The 26,961-nt window shown below is 34.4% G+C and overlaps 2 protein-coding genes across 2 annotated transcripts in view; both read right to left on the bottom strand.

The window, feature by feature from the left end:
• Window positions 1–5,914: 5,914 nt before the first annotated feature.
• On the bottom strand, window positions 5,915–14,985 carry LOC148834757 (coiled-coil domain-containing protein 63-like). Its single transcript, XM_088915774.1, has 7 exons — window positions 14,930–14,985; window positions 12,462–12,594; window positions 11,342–11,443; window positions 9,199–9,312; window positions 8,803–8,870; window positions 6,218–6,405; window positions 5,915–5,919 (listed from the first exon to the last, which is right to left on the bottom strand). The coding sequence occupies exons 1-7, from the start codon at window positions 14,983–14,985 to the stop codon at window positions 5,915–5,917; spliced, it is 666 nt and encodes a 221-aa protein (XP_088771900.1).
• Window positions 14,986–25,892: 10,907 nt separating this feature from the next.
• Window positions 25,893–26,961, bottom strand: part of cfap46 (cilia and flagella associated protein 46) — a 65,996-nt gene continuing 64,927 nt past the window's right edge. Inside the window, exon 63 of the mRNA XM_088915773.1 lies at window positions 25,893–26,527. Within this exon, the coding sequence (XP_088771899.1) occupies window positions 26,403–26,527 (125 nt within the window). The 3' untranslated portion in view covers window positions 25,893–26,402. The remainder of the gene's footprint in view (window positions 26,528–26,961) is intronic.

The following is a 26,961-nucleotide window of genomic DNA, read 5'->3' as shown; positions in this document are numbered from 1 at the left end:
TATATGTAAACAAAAGATAACAATCTTATAATTTACAGACCTAGAACATAAGGTGTGACTTATTGAGGGATGGAAATTAAAAAAATTGAAAAACAGTGACAGTTTAATTTTTATCTATGGACAATCTATGATAATATTATTAAAATCTACTCTGCATATTAATGATAAAAAATGCATCTTAGAGCATTAACGTTAAATTTTGTCCTTTTATATGAACAACAGTGTTTACAGAGAAAGTGAACGTTTATCAAAACCAGAAATTATAAAATAATGCAAAACCCCTAATTTGGTGCACCTTACAGGGAGCATAAACTCACTTTCCATGTAAATATTAAAGAACAGTTCTGCATCAAAATCTGGAAAATCTTTTTCATCTATTTTTTCTTGCTGCTCCAATGGTTTGCTCATCAGCTCTTTCAGTCTGATTTGTTCCTCCTGCAACACTCCCAGTAGCAAAGTAGACCTCCGCCTATATTCAGTGCCCCTTCTGCTCCTTCTCTCAGTGTCACTGTCTCCCAGTGCCTCTTTAAACTGTGGACTCAGTATAATGGATTTCCTTCTGTTAACTAGGAAACAAAAACAGTTTTTATTAGTTCTTCAAAAATCCTTTAGCATTATTTTTTAAAATTATTTTTAATTCATTAAATAGCAATAAGAAAATTTATTTTTTTTCTAATGAAAAGCCTGCTGTGCTTTGAAAGTCAGTTGAATAATTGAAAAAAAAGTCTTTCACTTTTTTACCTTAACCTTACAACTGCACTGAGGGTAATAAAATGAAACACACTTGTTGCCCTACGTAGGGGGTAATGCTTTTAAGGACTGCCAATGGTGCCAGCTGTAACACAAATTCTGTAAAAATACAGAATTTTTTCGGCAGTTTCAACTTTTAATCAGAAGATCAATCAAACAATTTAACCTTGGCAAGTGCAAAATACATGATTAGACTGCTTTTTTATTGAAATTATGAACAGATGGGTATAGAGATAAACCATGAGGATTGTATAGAATCCAACAAGAACAAGGCACGTTAATTGTGCCAAGTGGCCTTTTAAACATTTCTATTTTATGTTCCACATGGTCTTAAGATAAATAGTTTTTATTTGAGACTTTAAAGACTTATTGAAGCCTTTGGCATAAGAGATTTCATAAATATTGTGCATGACCCCAGAAAGTGACCTCTCCTGACATCAAGGCAACAACCAAAGCAAGGAAGCACCTGGAATAGTAAAAGTATTTCTATTGTGCTAAAATCACTTGCCCTCTGTCTATAGTTCAGTTCAGAAATATGGCTTTGGTGCAATATCAGTGAGCTTTCTTCCAAAATCTACACTGGTGAAACATGGAGGGAGATGGGGGAGAGAAAAATACAATTAAGACATCTCCACATGGTCAAATACAGAGACAGCATCGTGGTAAAAATTCAGGCACTTGTACTGGCAGTATTCAGTTATTGTATTGGATATTTTAATTATGCTTGATTAGAAATGAGGTGATTTGTGAAATAGTTATTAAAGAATATCAATTGACAGAACACTGCTGAAATATTATGCCACTTAATACTAGTAAAATTGTCTTACAATGTAATAAAAACACTTCCATATTTCTGTCTTCTGAAACCACTTTTTTTTTCAATTTTGTAACCATCATAAATATTTTTGCCAATTTGATTTTTCTTGAAAGGTGTGCAAAATTCTGTTTTGTTTTTCACATTCTTTGAACTTTAATATTCAGCAATGAAAGCCTTCAGATAAGATAAGGGACAGATTTCAAAGACAGTGCTCTTATTATTTCTACACATTTTGTCAACCATGGTCTCCTTAATAAAATGTGGCAGTCTCTGAGAATAAAACAGTCATAAATAATATAAATGGCTAATTTTTTGGAAAGAGAAATTATTCACTGAAAAAACAAAATGATACCTACAATAGTTCAAGCAGGGAGCTGAATCAGCATGCGTAGGCTGCAAAGGAACAAGTAAAAGGTTTATTCCATGCTGAAAAGAGAAAAACGGAAACAACACCCAAAGAAGGCTCCACAGCCGAAACGTTGTGTTTCCTTTCTTCTCTTTTCAGAATGGAATAAACCTTTTACTTTTTCCTTGATATCTACAATATCTACATATATATTTGGATGTTAACTTGTAATATTACTGGATGAGTAATGGGAGTAAAAAACGTATAGACTTTTACATACATTTATAGGGCTGGGAAAAAGGTTTAAAAAAACGGCAGTAGCCAATACCCTGAGTGTTTAAGTAATCTGCCTGTAATTATTAGTTTAATTAAAATTATGCAACACTTGCTTCAAAAAGTTCATCTTGGATAGAATGCGGCTGAGCTGAAGCTGTTTACACCGATTAAAATTTAGAGGAAATAATTTCTGTAGAAGGTTTAAGCAATATCTTATAACCTCAACACCACAAAATCATACTGTGAAGGTGCAGCTGCTGGGATTTCATTAGTTTGAGGATCTACAAAAGGTTTTAGATGACTGATAAAAGTCTTGGTTTAAGGGTGATTTGAAGAAATAGGTTCAGGAATGTGCACACTGGTACTGGTACTGTGGCTGTTGCAGGTTATAACAGTCTCTTTAAATAGGTTGAAAGGGGTTCACGGTTCAACTTGTCTGGCTAAATGCGCTCCCGCTTAGTTTAGTGAAGATCAGTCTCTTGGTTGCATGTTTTGGGGGATGGTATAGGGTGGTACAGTACTTTATATGACACAGTGGTTAAACATGTGAGGGGCATAGCACGGTGTGAAAGATCCCCTTTTCTGATAGCGTGGCAAGGGGTTTCCACATGAACCCTTACCATATCTTTCCTGGATAGCCGTGGCAAGAGCCTCTCTCGTTGGCTAAGTGTGCTCAGTAACCATCTTCTTATTTACCAGCTTCCCGACATGGAAAATGACCAAGGCTGCTACCAATATTATCCCGCTATAAGCTTTCTCTGATTTGTTGTGCCAGATGAAAACCTCTACCTGCAAATCGTATTTAAATGCTCAGTTTTTTAAAACCGTAAGGGTCTGTAAAAAGACAACCTCTACTGCCTCAGGAACTGCTTTTATAGGGAGCTAGAGTCTCCAGGTGCAGCCAATTCAGTGATTTCCCCGTGAGAATTTGAAAAATGTGATTTGCCTAAATGAGATAACCCCTCGCCCCTTGGTGATTCACCCGTGCTCCTAACACCTAGACCTTATGTCTACCCATCACCCAGAGAGCATTGTCCATGAGCAAGATTGCTCCATATGGATATGGAAAAGATATGGTATGACTATTATTCAAATTAACCTTCATGTTAATCTTGACCACAATTAAAAAAATTGACAGTAAAGTCAACAGTTCTTACTTTGCTGTCTGAATACTTTCTGTATGCACTGTAGATACAGGCAAAAGAGCAATTGCTATCATGCAGACACTTATACTTGAAATAAATAAATTCATTTATTTAAAATGAATGACCTGAATATAAATATACAATGAAGGCATTCTAAACTTTCTTTTCACAGGAGATACAATAATCCACAACTGAAGTTCATTCCTCACATGAGTGACATGGGGTAGGTAAAAGGTACTACTTCACCAATTGAATTAACGGAAAGATATAGAGAGGCAAGATTATGCAGACCCAGAGTTAAACTATCCAACTATACTCTACTGAACAGTGATAAGAGGTATTTCATGACCAAGTAACGATAACATTGGTTTTAATTTTATCTTAAGGATTTTCCTCATTTTATCTAAAAGATGGCATCTCCCACAGCACAGCGTCCACAATTTTGACATTTTTAAAATGGACATGGTCAGCCCTATGCACTTCTTCAGAAAGAACTTTGTAACATGACCCAGATGACAGAATTTGAAACTAAGGGAACCAGAAAAAAAATTGGAAACTAATGAGAAACCCATTTTAAACAGAACAGGAGGCAATTCTTTACACAAAGGATTATCAAACAAGCAACCCAGCCACAAGGTCTGATCAGTTAGATACTAACAACCAAACTAGACCAAACCAGCTAGATGGGTCAAATGGCCTTCTCTCATTTGTAAGACATCTTGTTTTTTATGTTCCTAAGGTTTCTATTGACTCCTCATATCAACTCAGTCATTCAAGGATTGACTATAACGAGCATATTCTGCAGTCCTACCCAATTCCCAGAGATGCTTTCTTTCATCGTCTGCTTTCCCTTCAGCGGTGTGTTTGTCTGCTTTGCTCCTACTCTGTTGATTTATATTTTTCTTCTTTTTTGTCTTTTCAATTATCTCATTGATTTTCTCAATAGCTTCTTCATATTTATTCAGCGTGACCTTGAGCTCAATTGTCTGTTCTCTCTCCTTGGCCTCTGCAATTGAACAGGAAAATGCAAAAGCATACTATTAGCCATAAGAAAACAAACAACACTGTTTATCATGCAGAAGTGGGGCTCTGTGTGTGCTCAGAATCAAAGCATATAATGAGATGCATGCATTTAAATGCTTCTGATATGTCATCAATTAAAATACTGTACATTACAGTTTGAAAAACATAATTGATTCAGGCATGCAATTTTGTGGGGTTTTATTTCCATATAGTAAATGTATGATATGCTTTTGAAAGAGTGAAATTGAATAACGTTTATTTTGTCACATATAACCTATATTCAGTAGTATCTTTAAAAAAAATCTATGAATGCATCGAAGATCTCCCCTGTATTTAAATTGCCTAGTCGTGCATGCATGGAGCTCATGTGCATGTGTAGCTGTATGATACCAGCACTGCTGGTTCAGGTCTCGGCTATGTCTTTAGCTAGCTGTGACTGTGATTCCTTAAGAGTGGGGGACTAGATAGGGAAATAGCTTGACCATGTTTGATCCTGATATCACAAGCATGATTTCTTCTTTCCTCTTTTGCCAGTTAGCAAGTGGTATTGGTAAAAGAGCCTGACTGGCAATCGACAAGTATAAACTGGGGTGTAAAATATAAATATACTTGTATTTTAATTTTATATTTTTAGAATACATGCATATACTGTATATATTTGCTATCATAAAGTGTAAAAGACAAGCAAAAAACTTGACACTGAAATGATTAGACAATTAATAACAGTAAACTATCTCTAAATATTATACAGCAAAGTGGTGAAAAAGTGCTGCAGCTGCATATACAGTACTTCATTTTCAGTCATAGTACCTATTACATAGAAAACCAGGGTGATAGTAGTCTTTTCCAGTCTACTTCAGATCAATAGATCAAAACTAAATAAACTGAAAAGCTTGTACCCCTAAGGTTATAGAGCATGTCTGATACATTTATTGAATGACATCCCAAATTAAAACCTCTTTATCCAAACCCAGAAAAAATATATCTGAAAAAAACTCTCTTCATAACTATAGTTAATAATGCATTTCTTATCAATATTCAAATCAGGTTTGTCCCAAGGTAGTTGAACAGATATTTCAGTATTTTTTTTATTTAAAAAAAAATTAAGAATGGTATACTGAAAGGTACATATGGAAATACAGGCCTACTGGAGATGTGATAAGTGTCTTGAATAAGACAAAAATGGAAGGAACTCCTGTGTGAGTTGCAGTATTGTTTTTGTACAGTATCAGTATTTTTTATAAAACAACAGACTGCCGAGTTTTAATGCAGTGGTGTCTGTTCGATCAGCTATGTTAAACAAGACAATTTAAATAATACACTGTATGTGCAAGAGCAAACATACCAATAAAAAATTGTACAAAGTTCTCTCAGGGTTTTTGTAAGCTTTATGCGATTTTTTGTGATTTGTTTAATCTGTACTTGTTATAGCCAGTCATGGTTTTGGTAATGTCCTCATAAAAAAAGGACTTGTATTCTTTAATGTGAATATAAAGCATATAGTGGTGGCTTGGATTGAGTTCTACAATATTGAATAATGCTGTTTTTATCCAAATGCTAACCTAAAATTAAGGAAGGATGAATTGGAGATTGTAATGAACTGTTTATGTGTATATATATTGTATATGTTTAATCTCTTTAGACACATTTTGAAGTTGCCATTAATGCACAGGTAAGGTCCTTCTGATATATTTATGGCACTGCCTGAATATTATTTCTTAATGAAGAACAAGATTATTTTATAGTATTTGGAAAATAAAAGCTGAATGATATAGCGTTATATTTCATATGTTATACATAAGTAGATCCATACAAACAAATGATTTATGAAGAAGTCCTCTTTCATAAAGAGCAGTTTACCTCTTTTCTCCATGGCTTTAAGAAACTCCTGGTCATGTCCTCTTTCTTTTGTCTTTTCCTGCAGGAACGCTTCAACTTTTTGAACATGGTTCAGCTCTCTCTGGATCTCCCTCATTTCTGCATTATACAGCTCAGTATCCTTTTCCTGCTGGTCATAAATCCGTAAGATTTTCGCCTGGACCTCTTCTCTGTTACAACAAACATTATTGTCATCAGCCTATTAACCTCTTCCACTACTTAAAACCGATACTGTCTGAGCCTTCAAAGGAATTTTGCACCATTGAACATGTTGAAAGTCTTTTTATGATACAAAAGTTACTAATGAATTAAATACAGTAATTATGTACGTTTGATGTCTTTTTTTTAATAAAGAACAGGCATAACGTTTTAAATTTTATATTTGAATGAAGCCCCCAAATTTTATATTTTTACTTATTCCTATCATAAGGTGAACACCATCTCCAAACTACATGGTTAAAACTACTTATATTTTTTCTTAAACAACATCAGATATAGAAAACATGTTTGACAGAGCCCAGAGAGAAATATGCAGTACTGATATTTGCAGAAGCAAAAGCCACATTGCCAGGGCCTCCTCTTGGTAATGGTCTAGGTGAGCTGACCACACAGAAGGGCAATCAGAGTCTGAAATACTCTCCATGGCCATGCTGTCGAAAAGACTGGATTGGTCGGTAAAAACCAAATATGTTGGATATGCCAAATGGCCTCCTCCTGCTTGCAAACTTTCTTATGTTTTTAAAAGTATTCATCTGCACCAAACTTAGTACCAAAGTTGTATATACCAAGTCTCTGACAGATTGGGATCAAAATAATGGAAAGCATTAAGACACTCTACCTAAAGAAATAATTGCATCAAGGACACAGATCTGTAGAAATAAAATAAGCTTTTCAAAAAATAACTCTTAGAATATTTTTAGTACCATGCTTCAATTTACAGCTTTATCGGTGCTAAATTATGTTTGATACAGACTTCAGCATCCATTTTCATTTTTAATATCAGTGCTTTATAATCCTGGTATCTTTAAGTCTAGATAATAGTCTATAGTATGGTGGTCCTGGCAACTTTAACATTGCACTTTTAAGTAAACTTAGTACAAACATATTTTTAATGTCATGTCAGCTACAATTAAAAAAAACTTCACTTTTAAAAATTGATGGAATCCCTTCACCGGCTGAAGGCACTATTGCATGCTGTTTATTTGGACCTCACTGAACTAAAATCATTCACTGAAAGTGTCTTTAACATACTGCTTCACTTGTTGGTTTGGCAACATATGTACCGGTAATTTAATAGGCTGGCTAAATTAGTGAATATAGTGGTAAAAATATTCAGGAATAATCAAATCAACTTAAGTATCCTTTACAAACAGAGAGTGATTAAGAAAGTCAAAAGCATCATGGAGTGTGTTCTAGGAGATGCCTCTGTGCCCCCAGGTGTAAAACCAGCAGACTCAGGAAATCTTTCATTCCCCGTGAAATTACACTCTTAAACAATGCAAAGTAACTACCTTGTCTCTTGTTTCTTATCTCCTGTAACACTACTGTTTTCTCTTCCCTTTTGGTGATGTTTATTTGTCACTGTGTTGTGTTTGTGCCATAAAACTAATTTCCCCTAGGGGACAATAAAGTTTGAATTGAATTGAATCTTATGGAATATGCACAGAAAATATGTTTAGAGCCTTTGGACCTAATATACAGTATAGACTAAGAAATATACCATCTACCTCAACCTATCACTGTCAATCTAGTCTCTATTGAATTAGGCCTATACTGTTAAGAAATGACTTGAATGAGCATAATGGTTTATGCAACTAATGTATACTACAAAGGTACCCAAGTGCCAGGGGAAGAATAAACAAAATTCTACTAATAATGTTGTCTTTGCAAGATTATGAAAGAATTCCTGCTGATCATTGCATGGATCAATGTTGACACTGTTATGATAAGCATTTTCTCAAGAAGTAACAGCAAATTCATTTTGCATGAACTGTCAAATACAGCAGATGTCACCACCTTGAATGCACATGGGGACTTTATTTTTAAGTGAAAGACAATAAAGGGGTCACAGATGGCTGTTTTAATGAGAAGTAACAGTGGCCAGACAACAGCAGTTCCATTGGGTGGACAGATTTCTTACATTTCTGAACATCAGGATACCAAATAAACCTGTTTATTAAACTTGGTTTATTGCTGTCAATCAAGATCACTATTTTTCAGAATATTACTTTTTGTTTTATTTTTTACATGGATGACACATTTTTAAATCATTACAGGAGAACACATTTAGTACACTTTAGAATTTGTATAATTTATATTTTAGAATATGATTTAACCCAGTTATAATACAGTATTTGTTTTCTAAATTATCTCTATACACCATCAACAAATATTATGTCCAAATAAAAGTGTGCTTTAAGTCAGAGGCACAAAAGTAAGGAAGTCCCATGGGAAAACATATCCATTGGGTATTTTAACTTTAATAAACAATGTGGTAGAAGTATGACAAGAAGGTCACAAAAAGAAATATTGTGGGGAGTAATAACAGAAAAACTTCAGTACTGTACCTTGTGTGATGGAATTCATTTCCCTTTTGAAGGATGACATCTGCCTTTTTTCGAGTTTCCTGTAGTTCCTGTAGAATTCCCCAAAAATGTATCTATGCCTAGTGCTTATCTGAACAATCTGTATTTTAGAGTTCATGTACTAATTTAAAAAATATGTATTACTACTCACAATCATTAATAACAGTCGATTAATATAAAACTAAAAAGTATTTGAATTTATATAATAATTGTATATAATTATAACATTATATCATATATAATGTATACCATCTAATAAAAGAACATTAAGAATTCAGTAACCTTACATGTTTCTAATATTTATATTTCTTAAATAGGGTTGGCATATTTAGGGTTGGTTTCTAATAAAAGGCCCAGCTGACTGCTTGGCACACTCACATGAAGAAGTTTATCATACAACTTCTGAAACTTCTCTTTTTCTCCTTGCATGGTCTGTATTTCTTGACGTAACTTCGAATTGCTGGATAATACAGAGCAGAATCTTTTGCTTGCCTGAAAGATTAGCAAAAGTGAGACATAAGACACATAACTTCTGTTAAACAATATCTTCAGCTCTTGTAAACTTGCACATCTAAGTGTAAACTATAAAACAGGTATTTGTGTGGCTGATTATTTTAAAAGTATTTTTAAGTGGTATAAATGTAAAGTACTGTATGTGTTCAATAAACACAACTATGTTATTTTAAATAATTAACGTTAATAATAATGAATATGCGTGGGGGAATGAATCTGCTTTTCTAAATTTTGATCAAATGAAGATGTAATAGCTGCTAATTCCATTTTAACTTGGGGTATCTTTTAAAAGACAGTAAGAAGTAGAACAATTCATGTGATGTAAGATAAAGTGATCAGCCAGGTAGCTTCTAATCCAAAGTAACAATCCACGTAGCTTCTAATCCAAAGTATTCAAAGGTATTAGAAATAAACCCCTTAATACCTTAATATACTAAGAGAGCATGATAGAATGCAAGAGTATTATAAAAGTAATATGTGACCTTTACTTTAACTATGCTTAATTGCACGTTTTTAACTGAAGTTATATACTTTACTTGCCATTTGTACTGTAACTGTATTGATGTACTGTAGCTTTATTGATGTTGATTTGTGTTATTGATTCACTGTATTTATGTATTTCTGAATTGTGAATTTCAAAAATTCTAAAAAATGCATGAATTATATCCCCTAAAATAAAATAAAGTGATATCAGTCATTCAATGTTTTAGTAGATTTATTATGAAACACATCAACAATTCTATGCTAAGAACAATAAATTTAATTATTATATATACTTAAAGGAAGTAGTAATTTAAAATCACTACTTCGTTTAATCATTTTAAGTATACTGAAATATGCTCTACAGAATGCAAAGGAATTGCAGTAGTAGTTGAACTTAAACCAACTGCTCTCTTAAATGCTGCCAAGTGCTAGGCAGCAACACCAAGCAGTTCTCTGTTTTCTAAACTGACATATAACATAACAAAAGATCTAAAAGAATGTTTTTAGTCAATGTAGATTGCTTTTACAAAATCCTGGAAAAGAACATCGAAAATCAGAAAATGAATCCAGTGTAAAACCTGAAATACCATAAGTCACAGCTTTGATATATCAGAACTGCATAACATTCTACTGACTTAATTTTAGTGGTAATACTATGAGCAGTCGGGTTAGAAGAAACTGTAGAAAACACAATACAACTTTGTTTTACAAAGTGCTCTGAAAGTGCTTTGACAAGTTAATGATTCATAATTAAATAGATGAGACTATTTTCTGTCTTTGCAAATAAATTATTTTGTATAAAATCAATTTTGTATTGGAGAAAAAAAAAGAAATTCATAGTATTTCTGATTTTAAGTTCCTGTAGAAGAGATTATGTGGCTGGTTTTAAGGAGATGCCAGTGGTGACAAACAGAAGCCCAAACTATGCCAACTAAAATAAACTCTAGAAAGATATTGTAGTTTGCTGTACTCCCTTCATGTATCATAGAATGAACTTCAAAGTCTAGTATCTTCTTTTTAGGTATCCAATCTTTTGCAAGGCAATTTTTTTGAAGTTGCACACCATGTGTATTAGGGAAATTCAAACTTAGGAAAATTAATCATCTTTTAAAAAAATTGCTAAGTTAAAAATCAGGGGTTGAGTGTATAATGAAAACTCCCTGTAGATGTACTGAGCAGGGCATTTGACTTCATGTGAATAATAAAATCTTTTAATATTAGATGCATGTCATGTTTTATGGAATGAGGTGAGAACAACTTTGTAAATTTCCTTCTTATTTACATTGTTCTGTGAATGTATTTTGGAAGGGTCTGAGGTTTTGTGCATTTGTTAAATACTGGTGCCAGATTAATTTAATTTTCCTTCTGTTTCTCAACTTAATCCTTTTTTGGAAGTTTTGGGTGGTGGTACAGTTGAGCTCCCCTTTTGTCCTGCCAGAAATGAAACTGCAGAATAAACACACATACTGTATACTTTACCTGCATGCCTACATAAATATTACTACTTCTATAATAATAACCCAACCTGTGCTAACTGGTTTGTTAGCCTTTGTATTTTCCTGCTGGGATCTTCTTTCAGGGCAAAGCCTGTTCGATCTTTCTGGAGTTTTTTTTGTACTTCATTGATCTGAAACAAAGAAAAAAGGAAATGTGTAACTAATCAAACATACAATTAAAGGAAATATTTTTTTGTTTACAGTTTACAAATGTATTTAATCTACATTATAATATGGTATAATTGATATAGAATTTTAGATAAAAAATATGGCAGACTCCTGCAGCTCTCAGTGCAGTGAGAAAACTGAAAAAATAGGAATTCATAACTGGGGTACCCTATGGTACATATCTCAACAACCTGATCGAGCAGACATGCAAAGAGTTACCAGAATTAGTAAAGTACCTTAACAGCTGCAGGGTTGTATCCATGGATTGGATAGGGCAAGAGATCACTGAACAGTACAAGAATTCATCTTTGAGAAATGTTTTGGATCCTTACTTATGTGTAAAGAGCATAATATAACACAACATAAATCATAAAGAAAGCAAAACCAAGACAATGAGGTTTACAAGAACCCATGAATGAAGAAAAAAATGTAAAAATATTGCTGAATTACAGACAAAATAGTTATTAGCAGTGGAAAATTCCTGCTTGTGCCTATTATTTTATTAAATATTCAGTAAAACAGACATTTGGATATATTCTTGTATCAGAGACCAGTAACTACTGTATATGACAGGCAGGGCAGCCTTAATGGTAAACCTTCCTTAGAGGCATGTTTGTCCGAACAAAAGGGGGTTTGGAACCAACAACAAATGAGCATCTGAAGCCTTAAAGTATTGGCAAAGAGAAGTTAGCACAGCAGCATGTGCAATTAAGATTAGGAGAAAAATGTGAAAAAAACACCCTACATATTTTCCCTTTCACAAACTTCTGAACAAGTACAGAAGAATGATTTGACAGAATATTTTTGAGTTGAGTTGGTGGCAAAAGTAGAAGTTCAAAAGCTTCTAAAGTTGAAGCATATAACAGGACCAACACATGGGTACAATCATACACTAGACTTAATTAGCACTCTTAGACCTGATATTCATCATATACTAGTCCATCCCATGGATAACTCTTTTTCTGACCACTTTTTAATTACTTTTGAGATTCGACTACCCTCTGTAGTTGCCAAGGAGAAGATTATTACGACACGGTACATCAGTAGGGGTACTGCCTGGTGGCGCTCCACGTACCACAACTGGTACGTGTACCACAATTTGAGAACCACTGGCCTACAACAATATAAGAAAGCCCTATGTAGAGCTTGTTCAGCCTACTACTCTGAACTTATAGAAAGCAAAAAAAAAATAGTCCTGGCTACCTATTTAGGACAATAGCTAGTCTAACAAATAAGGCCAATACAACAGTATATAACAGACTTCAAACACAAACAAGCCACAAAGAAGTCTAGTAAAAATTAGTTAATGAACATGAACTAAAGAAATTAATTAAGACAAAATCAACCACCTGTCCACTAGGTCCCATCCCCACCCAATTAGTTAAAGATTCCCTCGAAGTACTGGCAGGACCTATAATTAGTATGATGAACTTGTCCCTTACATCAGACATTGTACCTAACCAATTTAAGGTAGCAGTTGTTAGACCGCTGCTTAAGAAACCAAATTTGGATCCACAGGTTCTTAACAGCTTCTCATGTTCTTGAGAGAATAGTTGCGGCCCAACTTCAGTCTTATCTGGATTCAAATAATATACTTGAGAAATTCCAATCTGGTTTCCGCCCAGGCCACAGAACTGAAACTGCATTGACCAGCAGCCATATCACTCTGCAACTCACAACTGGCAACCCACTGAAGCTAAACAGGTGTGAGCCTGGTCAGTACCTGGATGGGAGACCTCCTGGGAAAAACTAAGGTTGCTGCTGGAAGAGGTGTTAGTGGGGCCAGCAAGGGGCGTTCAACCTGCGGTTTGTGTGGGTCCTAATGCCCCAGTATAGTGTCGGGGACACTATACTGTAAACAGGCGCCATCCTTCGGATGAGACATAAAACCGAGATCCTGACTCTCTGTGGTCATTAAAAATCCCAGGGCGTTTCTCGAAAAGAGTAGGGGTGTAACCCCGGCGTCCTGGCCAAATTTCCCATTGGCCCTTACCAATCATGGCCTCCTAATAATCCCCATCTATAAATTGGCTTCATTACACTGCTCTCCTCCCTACTGATAGCTGATGTGTGGTGAACGTTCTGGCGCACTATGGCTGTCACATTATCCAGGTGGATGCTGCACATTGGTGGTACTGGAGGGGAGTCCCCATTACCTGTAAAGCGCTTTGAGCGGAGTGTCCAGAAAAGCGCTATATAAGCGTAAGCAATTATTAATTATTATTAACAAAAGTTGTAAATGATATTCTTTTAGCAACTGACGCAGGGAATGCAACAGTGCTTGTGCTCCTAGATCTTAGTGCTGCCTTTGACACAGTTGACCAGTGTATTTTGTTAGACAGGCTTGAGTCTGAGGTTGGCTTATGTGGAACCGTCCATAAGTTGTTAACTAACCGTTAAATGAACCGTTTCACTATGTTCAAATATCTAATAATTGTACTGCTTCGTCACTGTCACCAGTCAAATTTGGGGTACCACAGGAATCAGTGCTCGGACCAGTATTGTTCTCCCTGTACATGTTTCTGCTAGGTAGGATAATACGACAGCATAATATTAACTTTCATTCCTATGCTGATGACACTCAAACATACATTTCGTTTACACCTAATGGCAACTCGTCCATTGTCACCTTAGCTAATTACATTAATGAAGTAAAGTCTTGGATGTGTAAAAACATTTTGTGACTCAACTCTAACAAAACTGAGATTCTGTTATTAGGAGGAAACAGTGCGGATAGGACTGCTATAACTTTAGCACTCAACTCTGAGGGTAACTTCAGCACGTAACTTAGGCATCATCTTAGACACAAGGCTCTCATTTAACACTTATGTTAATGCAGTATCGAAGGCGTGCTTCCTATAGTTAAGAAGCATTGCAAAACTAAGGTATTTTATCTCCACTCAAGACAGAGAAACTAATACATGCTTTTGTATACAGCAGATTAGATTACTGTAATGCCCTACTATCAGGGAGCACATATCGCACTGTAAACACCTTACAGTGAATTCAAAATGCGACGGCTAGAAGTGTTACTAGGAGTAGAAAGTATGACCACATCACACCTACTATATACTTAGCTCTCTCCATTGGTTTTCTGTTAGGTACAGGGCAGACTTCAAAATTCTTTTACCTACTTATAAGGCTCTCAGAGGTCAGGCACCTCTCTATTTAATGGAGCAGATTAATGTATACAATCCAAGTCGCCCACTTAGATCACAGAACGCAGGTCTTTTTTTTTTATTCCAGATATTAATAAAAAAACAGTTGGCGGTAAAGCCTTTAGCTACAGGACACCTAGTTTATGGAACAGTCTGCCAGCCTATGTACAAGATACCGAGTCAATCTCAGGATTTAAATCTAGACTGAAAACGTATTACATTTTGTGTCTCGGTGTTGGCCTGCCAAGTAGATACTGTGTTCTGACCAAACTATCCTATTCTCCCCCACACATGTCCTCATGGTGCCCGTGCTGGGCACCATCTGTTGGATGCTGCATCACTGCCATGGATCCAAGAGGGACACTGTGAATAAAGCTATTGTTTAGGATGATTTGCTGGTCTACAGAGAACTGCATGGAGTACTGGTACACAGAAGGACATGATGGAAGACATCATACTCCACATTTAGTACTTATTTTTACAATTGTATAATGTTAGCATGCCCAGAGGGGTTGGGCAGGCAGTTGACCTTGGACCCCTAGAGGTTTTTTTTTTCTCCTTTCAGAGGAGTTTTTGATTCCTCTCCGCTGGCTTTTTCTGGCCTTTTCTCTTTCTGTATTGTTACGCCATATGTTGTCACACAGCTTTAAGTGCCCTGGGACAACCTTGTTGTGAAAGGTGCTATATAAAAATATATTGAATCGAAGTTGTGTAATGCAGTGGCTAGAACATAAGAATGGTTACAAATATGGGCCCATCTAGCCCATTTGGTAGTTAGTATTTCAATCCATGAATCTTATCCAGCTGTTTCTTTAAAGAAGCTAGGATATTGATTTTAACAACATGGCCAGGTAGCCTGTTTCAAACTCCTGCAACTCTTTGCATAAAGATATGCTGCCTCAGTTTTAAATGCAGCTCCATGAAGTATCAGTCCTTGGGGACTGCCATGTCAACTGATTTTTCAAAATACCTACTTTTTTTAAAAAATACCCTACTACAAGGATACCAGCAACATAGCATTATATGTATAATATTATATATTAAGTTTACTGAGAATTCACGAAAATGAAAAAAAAATGTTTTATACATATGCTTACTTATTCATTACATTTTTTTTATATTAGGTTGGCCTTACAAAAGTAAAACTTAAGGGACCTTGGTTTCAAGGGACAACCTGAAACCTGTTCACCCTTATGCAGAAATTATACTGTACATTGTGTATAAGTCTCTGAGTCTCAGAAATCTGCTCAAAATGTGCATTTGAAAGATAAAAACACCTGACACCTGAAGAAAGGTTTGGAATTAAATAGCCTTTAAAATTAATGTTAAAGACTAAACATCCACATTTAAAATTCAAAAGGAAACTATTAAATAGCTTTTTCAAGGGAAAGAAAATCTGAATTCTAAAGGATTACACAACCAAAAAGTTTTAGCTCAAAGTTTAATAAATTTAGGGTTCTAATCAGCAAAGAAATTGAGACTTAGATCCTTAGCTATATGCTCTCAAGTTAGTACAGTAGGGTAAAAAGGAAGGCTTTCACACTCTATATCACTTCACAGATGGTTCTCAATGCAAAAGTATAATAGATTCACTTTTCAAGACATTCTTTCCCCTGAAAACATAATATCAGAGGTTTCATATAGACTTAGGCATTTGTACGTCCCAGTTTACATATGCGAAAACTTCTACAGTATGTAATTACATTTTTATCAGCATGAATAGTGGGATTATGGCTCTGGAAACTCAAATTAAAATTAAAATTAAACACAAATCTGAGTTTAAAAAAGAGTGTTATGCATATACCTAATAGTAATGTAGTTCAAAATTAGAATTTTCATTTACAGTACAAATGTACCTTGAGCAATGTGCTCAGCTGTATACATATACTGTATATGCAGTGACTTGACGTAAGCAAGTAATGATATCTGAATAATAATAATAATAATTAATAATTATTAATTATTATTAATTACTATTATTAATTACACTTATATAGCGCTTTTCTGGACGCTCCACTCAAAGGGCTTTACAGGTAAAGCCACCACCACCAATGTGCAGCCCCACCTGGATGATGCGACGGCAGCCATAGTGCGCCAGATCGCTCACCAGACATCAGCGGGGAGGAGAGCAGAGTAATGAAGCCAATTCATAGATGGGGATTATTAGGAGGCCATCATTGATAAGGGCCAATGGGAAATTTGGCCAGGACGCCGGGGCTACACCCCTACTCTTTTCGAGAAATACCCTGGGATTTTTAATAACCACAGAGAGTCAGGACCTCGGTTTTATGTCTCATCCGAAGGACGGAGCCTGTTTACAGTATAGTGTTCCCGACACTATACTGGGGCATTAGGACTCACACAAACCGCAGGTTGAACGCCCCCTGCTGGCCCCACTAACACCTCTTCCAGCAGCAACCTTAGTTTTTCCCAGGAGGTCTCTCATCCAGGTACTGGCCAGGCTCTCACATGCTGAGCTTCAGTGGGCTGCCATTTGTGAGTTGCAGAGTGATATAGCTGATGGCCATGCGCTGAAATGCACAGAATACACAGCTGGCTTTGCATTTATGTGGATGGTGGTGCAAGTTATTATACTGGGGTTTCTTGTTTTACTTTTGCATTATAGGGATCCCCCTGATTTTTTTTTCCTCAGGGAGACGTGTCTAGTAATCATCATTACTCAGCAAATGAGTTTATAACTAGCCAAGGTCCAGCTGCAGTTGCATTCCTTCAACACTCCTCCCACCAGCCCTGTCTGAAATAATTCTTCCTTGTATTGCATTGTTAAAGCTTTCTTTACATGTGAGCATTCATCCATGTGAGGATAAGTAAAATTTGAGTTATCCTGCAAATATAATTTACAAGTGGGGAAATCGGTTTCGTTTTTAAAATTGGTCTCCTTGAACATTTCTGTCACTGTTACACAACTTATGGAAGTTCTGACCCTGGAGAGCTGCCTTCACTGCATGGTTGCAGACCTGAGGAAGAAGACAGGACACCATCCTGTAGCATAGCAATGTTCTCTTGGGAAGACCAAAAATAGAGTGTACTGAGCAGCATGGTTTTGAACTACTTCTACCACCTATCTTGCATTTTATTATATTTGGATCCATAGCCTTGTGAAACAGTTGAAGTCGTGTGTGGATCTGAAAGAGCACCATGTCAAAAAATAAACCAAATCTCTTTTAGAAATTCCCTTTAGTTATTGACTTACACTCACAGCACTGGCACAGTACAGTATGTGTGGTTAATGATAAGCAATCAGTTTATTCCACTGATTGAATACAATTGTACTGATGATACCTGTAAATACTGGTAAATTTTCACTAGAATCAGACGGCCCACATGTCCTAACAGGGATCAAGTCTGGAGATTAGTCAGTCCACAGCTGAGACATGGTGCTCTAATGCTCCTTCCCTCTTTGGGGCAAGTGATAGAGCCCTTAAAGTGAAAAATCAGTACCTCTATGTCAAGGTCCCACAGTTTTTCATTTTCATTCTTAATTTTGTCATCAACATCTTCACTTTTCTCAAGCAATGATTTTAATGCAATTGCCACCTTGTGTTCTTTGGACACTTTAATTTGGCCGTGACTTCCCATGAGATTGATCAAAATTTCTTCTCTTTCTTTATTTAACTTTTGAAGTAATTCTCTATAAATTAAATAAGAACATTTTAGTTAGTGTATACAATAACTACATAACTACTTATAGTTACTACGTAATAACCAGAACATCGATTGAAACTGAAATAATTTTCAGCCCGTTTATACATGTGTATTTACCTTGAGCAGAGTGCACATTTTGTTACAGTATGTACAGTAGTTTAAACATTTAAGAAGTGTACAGTACATGTTTTGAGTTTGTAGACAAAAGACTGCTTGCAAGAAAAATTATAAGGTGTTGATCCTGCTGTTATGCAAATGTATTTTTTCTTAGCATTATCTGTCTTAAAACATGTAGACATCTTTCCTGTATAGTCCAGGAATAAGGAAATTAATTCTAAAAAGTCAATAGGTAAAGTTAAGCCTTGACTTAAAAAAAAGGGAGCAAATGGAAAAACATCTTTCAGTATAAAGTTTTAGTTTGGTCACATATCCAAAATCTTCTAGTTTTTGTTATGGATTTAAAAATGTACTTTTCCATTTACATATTCAGAACTGAAAACATTTTCTTTTTACGTTTAAACATTATTTCCAAAGGACACCATGAAATTGCATTTGGACAATTCAAACTTCCTTCTCAAAATTTAGATTTTTTTACCTTGGTTTCACTGTACACAATTTTGGTATAAATGAGGATTATAAGTTACATACCTCTGCTTTCGGATTGTGTAACAGAATTCCTTCTCTTCTGCTTTTTTCTGGACTTCAAGTTTGTGATAGTGGCGTTGTAGAGTGATTAATTCATTCTCACCTGCATTAAAGAGAAGGCTGCTTTTTGTAAGAAATGTGCATGAATGAATATTAAATTATAGTTTTTGTGCATAGATGATAATATCTGATCTTAAATTTGAGTATTTTATGTTAAAATAAAAGTAAATACGTCAATATGAAATGATTATGATAAAGTAAAAAAATTACACAACATAAAATAAATCATAAAGCAAAACTCACACTTCTGTGGATTTGCTTCCAAGGATGCTGATGAATAGATGTTCATATTAAAAGTAAACAATAATGTATTTAATTTAATAATAATGTATTACTTATTGTTTAGTCATTTAATACTGCAGAATCAAACTACAAATTAAAGACATGTTTGCTTATTGACCAACATATTTTGATTTTAACTGCAGCTCTGTAACAACCTACTGAGAAGTACCTAAAAATATCAAAATATATTAAATATATGTGAATAACAGATTATGATTAGCAATTTTTTACCAATAAGGGGTTTATGATGGGGATTCAAATACCTTAATGAAATAAAAATATTAGATTTTTTTTTTAAATTCAGGTATTTGAATGAAATCATATTTAATCCTGGTACTTTTTTCAAAGGGTCTGCTATCCCAAGGGAGGTACTGTAACTGAAATGAAACCTTCAAACTATAAAGATAAGAAAGATAAATGATTTATATATGTTATTTATAGCTCAGGGAATGTATTGCATCACTTCAAAGATATATGAAGTGTGAATTATGCATATATCGTAAAGGGTATTAATTAAATATTTAATATTTACTAAACAGGAAAGACCTACATTTGAAAAAGAGAATCCCTGGTGCCCAAGGAACAGAACAGCTATGTAAAAATAATATAATTCAGGAGGTTGTGTACATAGCTTAGTTAAAAACATTACTATTCCCTGTCATTAAAAAAGCAGTTTGGTTTACTCTACTATTGAGTGGCACACATTTCACCAAAAATAAACAAACACATGTGTATCAATATTATACTAGTGAATGATAAAAAGACAGTACACAATAAACCCGTGGGTGGGGGGGTGTTTTTAATCAGTTGCAACATACGTTTCTAGTCTTACAGTAAAATAAACTTATGGTCAAACTGTGAAATGTGATTCCAAATTAAAAAAAAATCTTACCTTTGTTACTTAGGACTTGGAGGTTATCATATATATTATATATAGTACAAAGTTTTGTTTAATTTAAGGAAGTTTGTTATAAATGAAAATGAAGCACATGCAATGCCATCATTATTTTTATCAATACAAAGTCATACATTAACATTAAACCACTCTTTTTGCCTGTATATATAGATACAGTTAGCAGTTTGCTACAACCGGCCTACAGTACATAGAGATGAAGTGGTGCAATGCGGTGCATTTGAATGAATTTTGCCAAACTTGTCCTCTAATTCTTAACCTGGATACCCGTTTCCTAGAGACATGACCCATCATGCTGTACATACACAACACACACTGTGATGTTCTAATTAAATTTGACTTCTGTGGCACATACTAGTACACTACTAGTGCCAGATCTCATTTTTGCCTTTATTTCTTGTACAAACATGAGCTGCAGGGTAAATAAGGAAAAGCAAAGCATTATGACTCACAACACAATTTTCTTACAATAAACATTCAATTGTACAAATTAAATTTTACATTACCATTTACAACTTGAACACGAATGACATTAGAACTTAAGGCAAGTTAAAGCTTTGCAGTTACTAAAACGCTGCAAAGGTGAGTGAGCTGATTTTTGTGTTACACTCAAATCAACTGAATTATTTAACATACAAAAATGTATTCTTTACCTTCATTGTCACTGTCATTATTGTTACTGGTGGATCGAGTGCCAGCTGTAGGTTTCTTAGACGATTCTGCAATATTAAAAAAAACAAAAACTGTGTATGTTTCCAGCACATGAGCACAATATCAAACACACACTATATACAGTATGTATAAATGTACAGATGCAGCCATTCAGAATGCTATAGACATAATGCTCATTAGTGCAAAGTACATGATGTGTTACATCACATGATAACACCCAACACCTTTTATCACAATCTGTTGCAGGACTGCACTACTTTGTAAAACTGCAAGGTGATATAGTAAATGCTTAATAGTGCACGTGTTCAAATTGGTGGTTCAGTGGTAGAATTCTCTTCTGCCACACTGAGTGATCAGGGTTTAATTCCAGACAATGTGCAAGTCATACTTCTTCTTACAAATATGTAACTTTTTTCATTTGGAGATAACTGATATGCTAAAATACATGTGGATTACACTATATTAAACTAAGTACTTCACACACAGTTTATGATAGAAAATGATACTAAAATTGTTAGGAATATGAGCAATTGTGTTTGAACATGAAATACTTTTGGAAACTAACCAGACCAAAGATTCACTGTATGTTGCTCACAAATATGCACTTGATGAAGCCTGCCCTATACAACAGTAGCATCAAAAGTCATATATACTGTAAGAGTATATGAAGTTCTAATTAGGAGATAAAAAAATCTTCACTGGGAGATACAAAGTCCTTTTAATGATTTTTTAACAGTATATATCTAACAATATGACTTACCAATACATAAAAATATGCCATAAATCAGTAAAAATTGTAATTGATTATAAAAGCATTAACATTAACAGATATCATACATATTTTTTCAATGTGAGAACGCTAAGACTGAACCTTTGAGTAGTAGTGTAACCCCCAACAACCACATCACTAGCACAACACACAAGTATGACTCACAATATTAGGCTAGAAACAGTAGAATTACATTTATATTCACCATTGTATTAATAGTTTGAACAGATATAGACTTTAAAACAAATATGAAATCTTTAAAAACAGAAGTTGTTTACCTTACTGGATTTCACACCTGCATGTGAGATCACAGTTTGTCCACTGTGTTTTGTTTTGATTACTGAGGGTGTAGAGATTCAATGAGAACCAGGGCATTTTTAATAAAGTGAGATTACTGAGATGGATGACTTTAGTAAATATATTGAAAAAAGTCTGGATAATCAATTCATGAGGCAGGATCAAATTGCGTCCAACTGGGAATTAGCTATGTGAATTTGCCGCCCTGACAAACAGTACAATGAAACCCTTTGCATTTATTCTGTTTATTTGCTCTGTTTGCATCATTAAAAGTACTATTTTGTTCCTGAGATGTACAGTAGTGTCTTATTTTTCAGGGTGTGGTATCACTCTGTGATGTTACTTTATTATTACTTTATAAATGCTCTATATGATAATTAAGACACCACTATTTGATTCTAAATTGAATATAATGATGGCCCCATGATATTATTTTAAATATAAAATAATTTAAGAAAAATATTTTAATGTGGCAGCGAATACTTCAAAAATGAAAACATAAGACATTAATATACTTAATGACATTCAGAAACGTATTATTTTCAGCTACCAAAATTTCCCTTTAGTTACATGATTCCATATTAATATTCCATATTAATTAGATTTAAAAAATAATTACATTTTTATTGTAGGAAGCTAATGTTTTAACGAACATTTAATGCACCACAAGTGCCACCTATCGATTGCTATGGCCAGTGAATCACATGGCCGAACTACACTGCAGTATAGCAAAGCAAAGCCACTATAACAGGTCAATGTGTTCTACCATGCCTTCCGAATGGCTCCGTCTGTAATATATATACATCTTCAGCTTTCACCCATTCAGGCCTGACTGAGGACTTCCTAAAGACTCTACAGACTTGTCTTTGGCTATTTCCCATGTTCTGAAAGCTAACAAAAGGCTTTCAGTTTTTATATACAATATATCTATCCTCTATCCTAAATGATTTTGAGACTCAGTCACTTAAAGCATAAGCTTACTTTAAGAAATAAGAACATTTTACCATAGAAATCACCACAATTCAAACTTTAAAACAAACCAAATATTGTAAAAACAAATCATATTTTTAAGCTAAGCCTCTTATTTGATACTTATTTACCATTTTCAGATCCATTGATAAAAACCTAGTGAAATACAACACCAAACACCAGAAAGTAGACGGTTACATGCTTTATATAATGTTATCACTTAACTGTATATCCATATGCTGCAATCTGACATTTTACTTGCTAAATTACTTTCATTGCATAATTTGTAATTTATAAAGCATGACTGGGTTTTGTAACAGAAATAGAGCTAATTCTGATGTTTTCATATTTTTTTTCATATCATTCCTGTGCATTGCTGTTCTGCAACATGGATAGAAATGTCTTCAAAATATCAAAAAATTGTACTCCATGAGCAATGACACTCACACATACCTTATCCAGGTGACAGATAACTATGTCTCAATGTCAGATTAATGTCAGAAACACATAGATATAAGACTCAACAAAACATATACAACAGAAATACATACCTGCTTTTGTTTTAGAATAATCACTTTCTTTTTTAGACATTTTTCTAGATTCTGTAATTATTTAATTTCAGTTTTTACATGGATACCCTGAATATGCTGTCTTTAGCTCAGTATCAACTTTGCTACCACACTGCAGAATTACTTGGAAGTTTGGAGGGGAGAGAAGCTAAGAACTCTGAGAGCAAAGAATATGACAAATCAATTAAACAAAACTGGTTTCCATGCAATAAAGAGTGTCAACTTCCCAAGGTACACAAGCCTCCTAAGTCTGAAATGCTTAGTTACAAGATAACACAATATACTACAGAGTGTTTGATCAATATAGTACAGCATTAAAGTACAACGGTTATCTACTGTACCACACAGGTTAGAAGTTATTCTAAAATAGCCAGAACCAAATAAAAAGATCTGAACATAAAATGACAAGTTAAATTTTAAGACAAGGTGAATTAACAAAATAATGCTATCAATATTTATAGAAGCATATTTCTCATGGCAGTTTGTAGGACATGTATTATGGTGCACATGTTCAATACCTGGTCTGTTCACAATAAGTTTGTACAAAAGCACGCACACAATGACTGTTAGTGATAGGGGGAGAGTTTGCTTTTGGATCACACTCTATTCAATAGGTAAACGACTACTAGATCAGTAATATTATTTGGCAGAGGTCGACAGGAGTAAGGGTTAGGCTCTATTGCTCTAGCAGGCCCCATGCACAATATTGATCACAGACTTTTCTGTAACACAATTGATTTTAGCAGGAACAATCCTTCAGATGGCCCCTCTGGATCTAATGATGCTGTTATTTGGTCATTATACAGTAATTCACTCCACTCAGTCTCACTATTGAGGTTCCCTCTTTCAAGCTTAACCCACGCTTTACCTTTTGGGAAAGAACACTTTAAACCTAATCGTCTTTTGCTTAACCTAACCCTTGCTCAATCCCTTGACTACAGCATCACTTTACGTTTTTTAGATTTGGTTACTTTTGGAACTTTACGGAACCTTTCCGGGATTAATCCACCACAGCCTCGCATAGGGTCCTAACCAGCCGCTGCGTTGCAACTCCTTTCTGTTAACGAAAAGCAGACAGTTTTGAAGTTCAAAGGAAATAAAAACTCAATATGAATCGCAGCTCAAAAACAATTTTCAATTGTCAATTGTTACAAGGGTGAAAAATATAAAAATCAACAGTTTGTGAAAGACCAAAAAAGCAGAATCTCAATAGCTATGCTGTAAAATGTTAATCTCTGATTTTGACCAAAAACAGATCAGAAGATCAATGATGATTCATGAGGTTTTTGGAACAATGTCTGATGGACAGATGAGACCAAGATAAACATTTACCAAAGTGATTGAAAGTATGGAGAAAGGAAGGAACTGCATATACTCTTAAGAACATCACCTCATCTGAGAAGCATGGTGCAGGTGATGTCATGGGCTTTGCATGCATAACCACCACTGGAACTGATTCACTTTAATCATGATGTGATTATTACCGACAGCAGCAGACTGAATTTTGAAGCTTATCAAAACATTGTTTAGTAATGTAGAAGACTTAACTTATTGAGCAGAGTTTTCATGCCCCAAAATTTATGGCTAATGAAAAAGTGTTCAGGAGAAAAAAGTGGAAAATCTTAGATTAGCCAAGCCTATTCCCACATTTAAATCCAGTTCTACATTGCATTTTACATGCTGAAGAAAATATTGAACTCAGGACAACCCATAGAATAGGCAATAACTCAAAAGCTTCTGCAATAAAGGCTTTGCAAAGTATCTCAAATGTATCAGTTTGCTGAGCTCAATGTATGTGTCACAGATATCATGCAGTTATTGCCTCAAATAGATATGCAACAAAGTGAATGTCTTAATTATGGCAACCAGAAATCACTGGGTTGAATACAAAATGTGTTATTGGTCTAAAATGATCGAATGTATTTATATTAATCTCGATCACAATACACATTGCATGACTAAATAAAAAAGTGCCCAAAAACCTTTAGTGAAAATGCAAAAGAAAAGCTATTCAAATACTATTAAGATTATGAAAATCTTTGCAAACTCGTACTGCTATTTAACTTCTCTGCTATAATGTATCGTTTTAGTTTATATCTCTTGGTTAAATTAATTGTTCAACAGTCAGCACAAAATAAAGGTGCAGTATTTCTCACATTTGATTAGGCTTGCTCAAGTAGGAAACTGTCTAAAGTACATTAGAAAACAGATTTAATTTTGCAACCTAAATTCATCATCCTTCTGTAATATTTGTGATATCTAAATAGAACAAAACTGACAAAACCCATTATTTAACCATTTAATAGTAACACTGTTTACCTTGTAGATTGCATAATTTCACATGTATGCACATGTTGCACTAATATATTTTGGAACTGCTTTAGTAACATACAGATTGTAAATCCACACAGATTGTAAAATGCATTTTATTTGTATCGTAACGACATCAATGGAATTTGACAGAAGTGTTTAAATGTAAAAATATCTTGGGATTGTTTTAATTACACAAGTTATTCTGTAATATCATTTTATTAAAACATGTTCAGGTTCACTCAATGCTATAAAACTTGTACAATAATCCAAATCACCCACAGGCCTGATATCTCAGAGATATTTTTGCTAAATGTCCTGCAGCATGCCTGAAGCTGGAGCCAAGGGTATTAATAGCTTATTATAATGAATAACATAAAACATTGTGGGCTTACAGCAAATATATTTTTTTTTCTCCAAACAGTAGTCAATTCAAACAGTTTACTGCTGCACTAAGTTATGAACTTTGAAGACTATTTGAATTGTATTTGGAATATACTGAGATAATGTTAATCTTTTAGATATAACTATCTTGACTAAGGCAGAGTGCACAATATTGCTCATTTTGTCCTCTTCATTTTAAGGTAAGCAGTTATATAATGTCAAAAGACATCATGTTACAACCAAGTTAGGAAGCCCGTAAACAATGAAGTTGAAAGCTGATGGCGAAAGAGTGGTATGTTTTGGATGCTTGGCACAACTGATTACGTCTCTCTTTTTTTCAGGATCCATGGCACCTAAAGAAATATATGAAAAATTTAGAGGAAACATGTTAAGTCTTTGAAAGAAGAAGAGCCAATCATTTATAAATGTACAAATGTTGAAATTTCCAATGAGACCCTTTTTATTTTACAGCTCAATTATTGTTTCACAGAAGAAATCACAAAAGAAAAATTTATACTGAAATTTATATTTTTATAGTTAGCAATAGGAGGTTTTACACAGTTACAACTCTCATAATTTAGTAATCTAAATATACATAAAAATTACTATTAACTTTAATTTCTGAAGTCTTTTATACATTTTTTATTTTGATTTTTAATCTACACTTATTGTTCTTCCGTTCATGTTATGGTTGAAAGGTCAAAGACAAAAATCTAAACTGTATTTAAAATAGATAATAAACTCCTTTAAGGAAATCAGCCGTTTGTTAAAATGGTATTTTTACCTG

This window comes from Atractosteus spatula, chromosome 5 (assembly GCF_055471065.1).
Source record: "Atractosteus spatula isolate fAtrSpa1 chromosome 5, fAtrSpa1.hap1, whole genome shotgun sequence".
Taxonomy (NCBI): domain Eukaryota; kingdom Metazoa; phylum Chordata; class Actinopteri; order Semionotiformes; family Lepisosteidae; genus Atractosteus; species Atractosteus spatula.
This window is presented reverse-complemented; position numbering and strand designations above follow the sequence as displayed.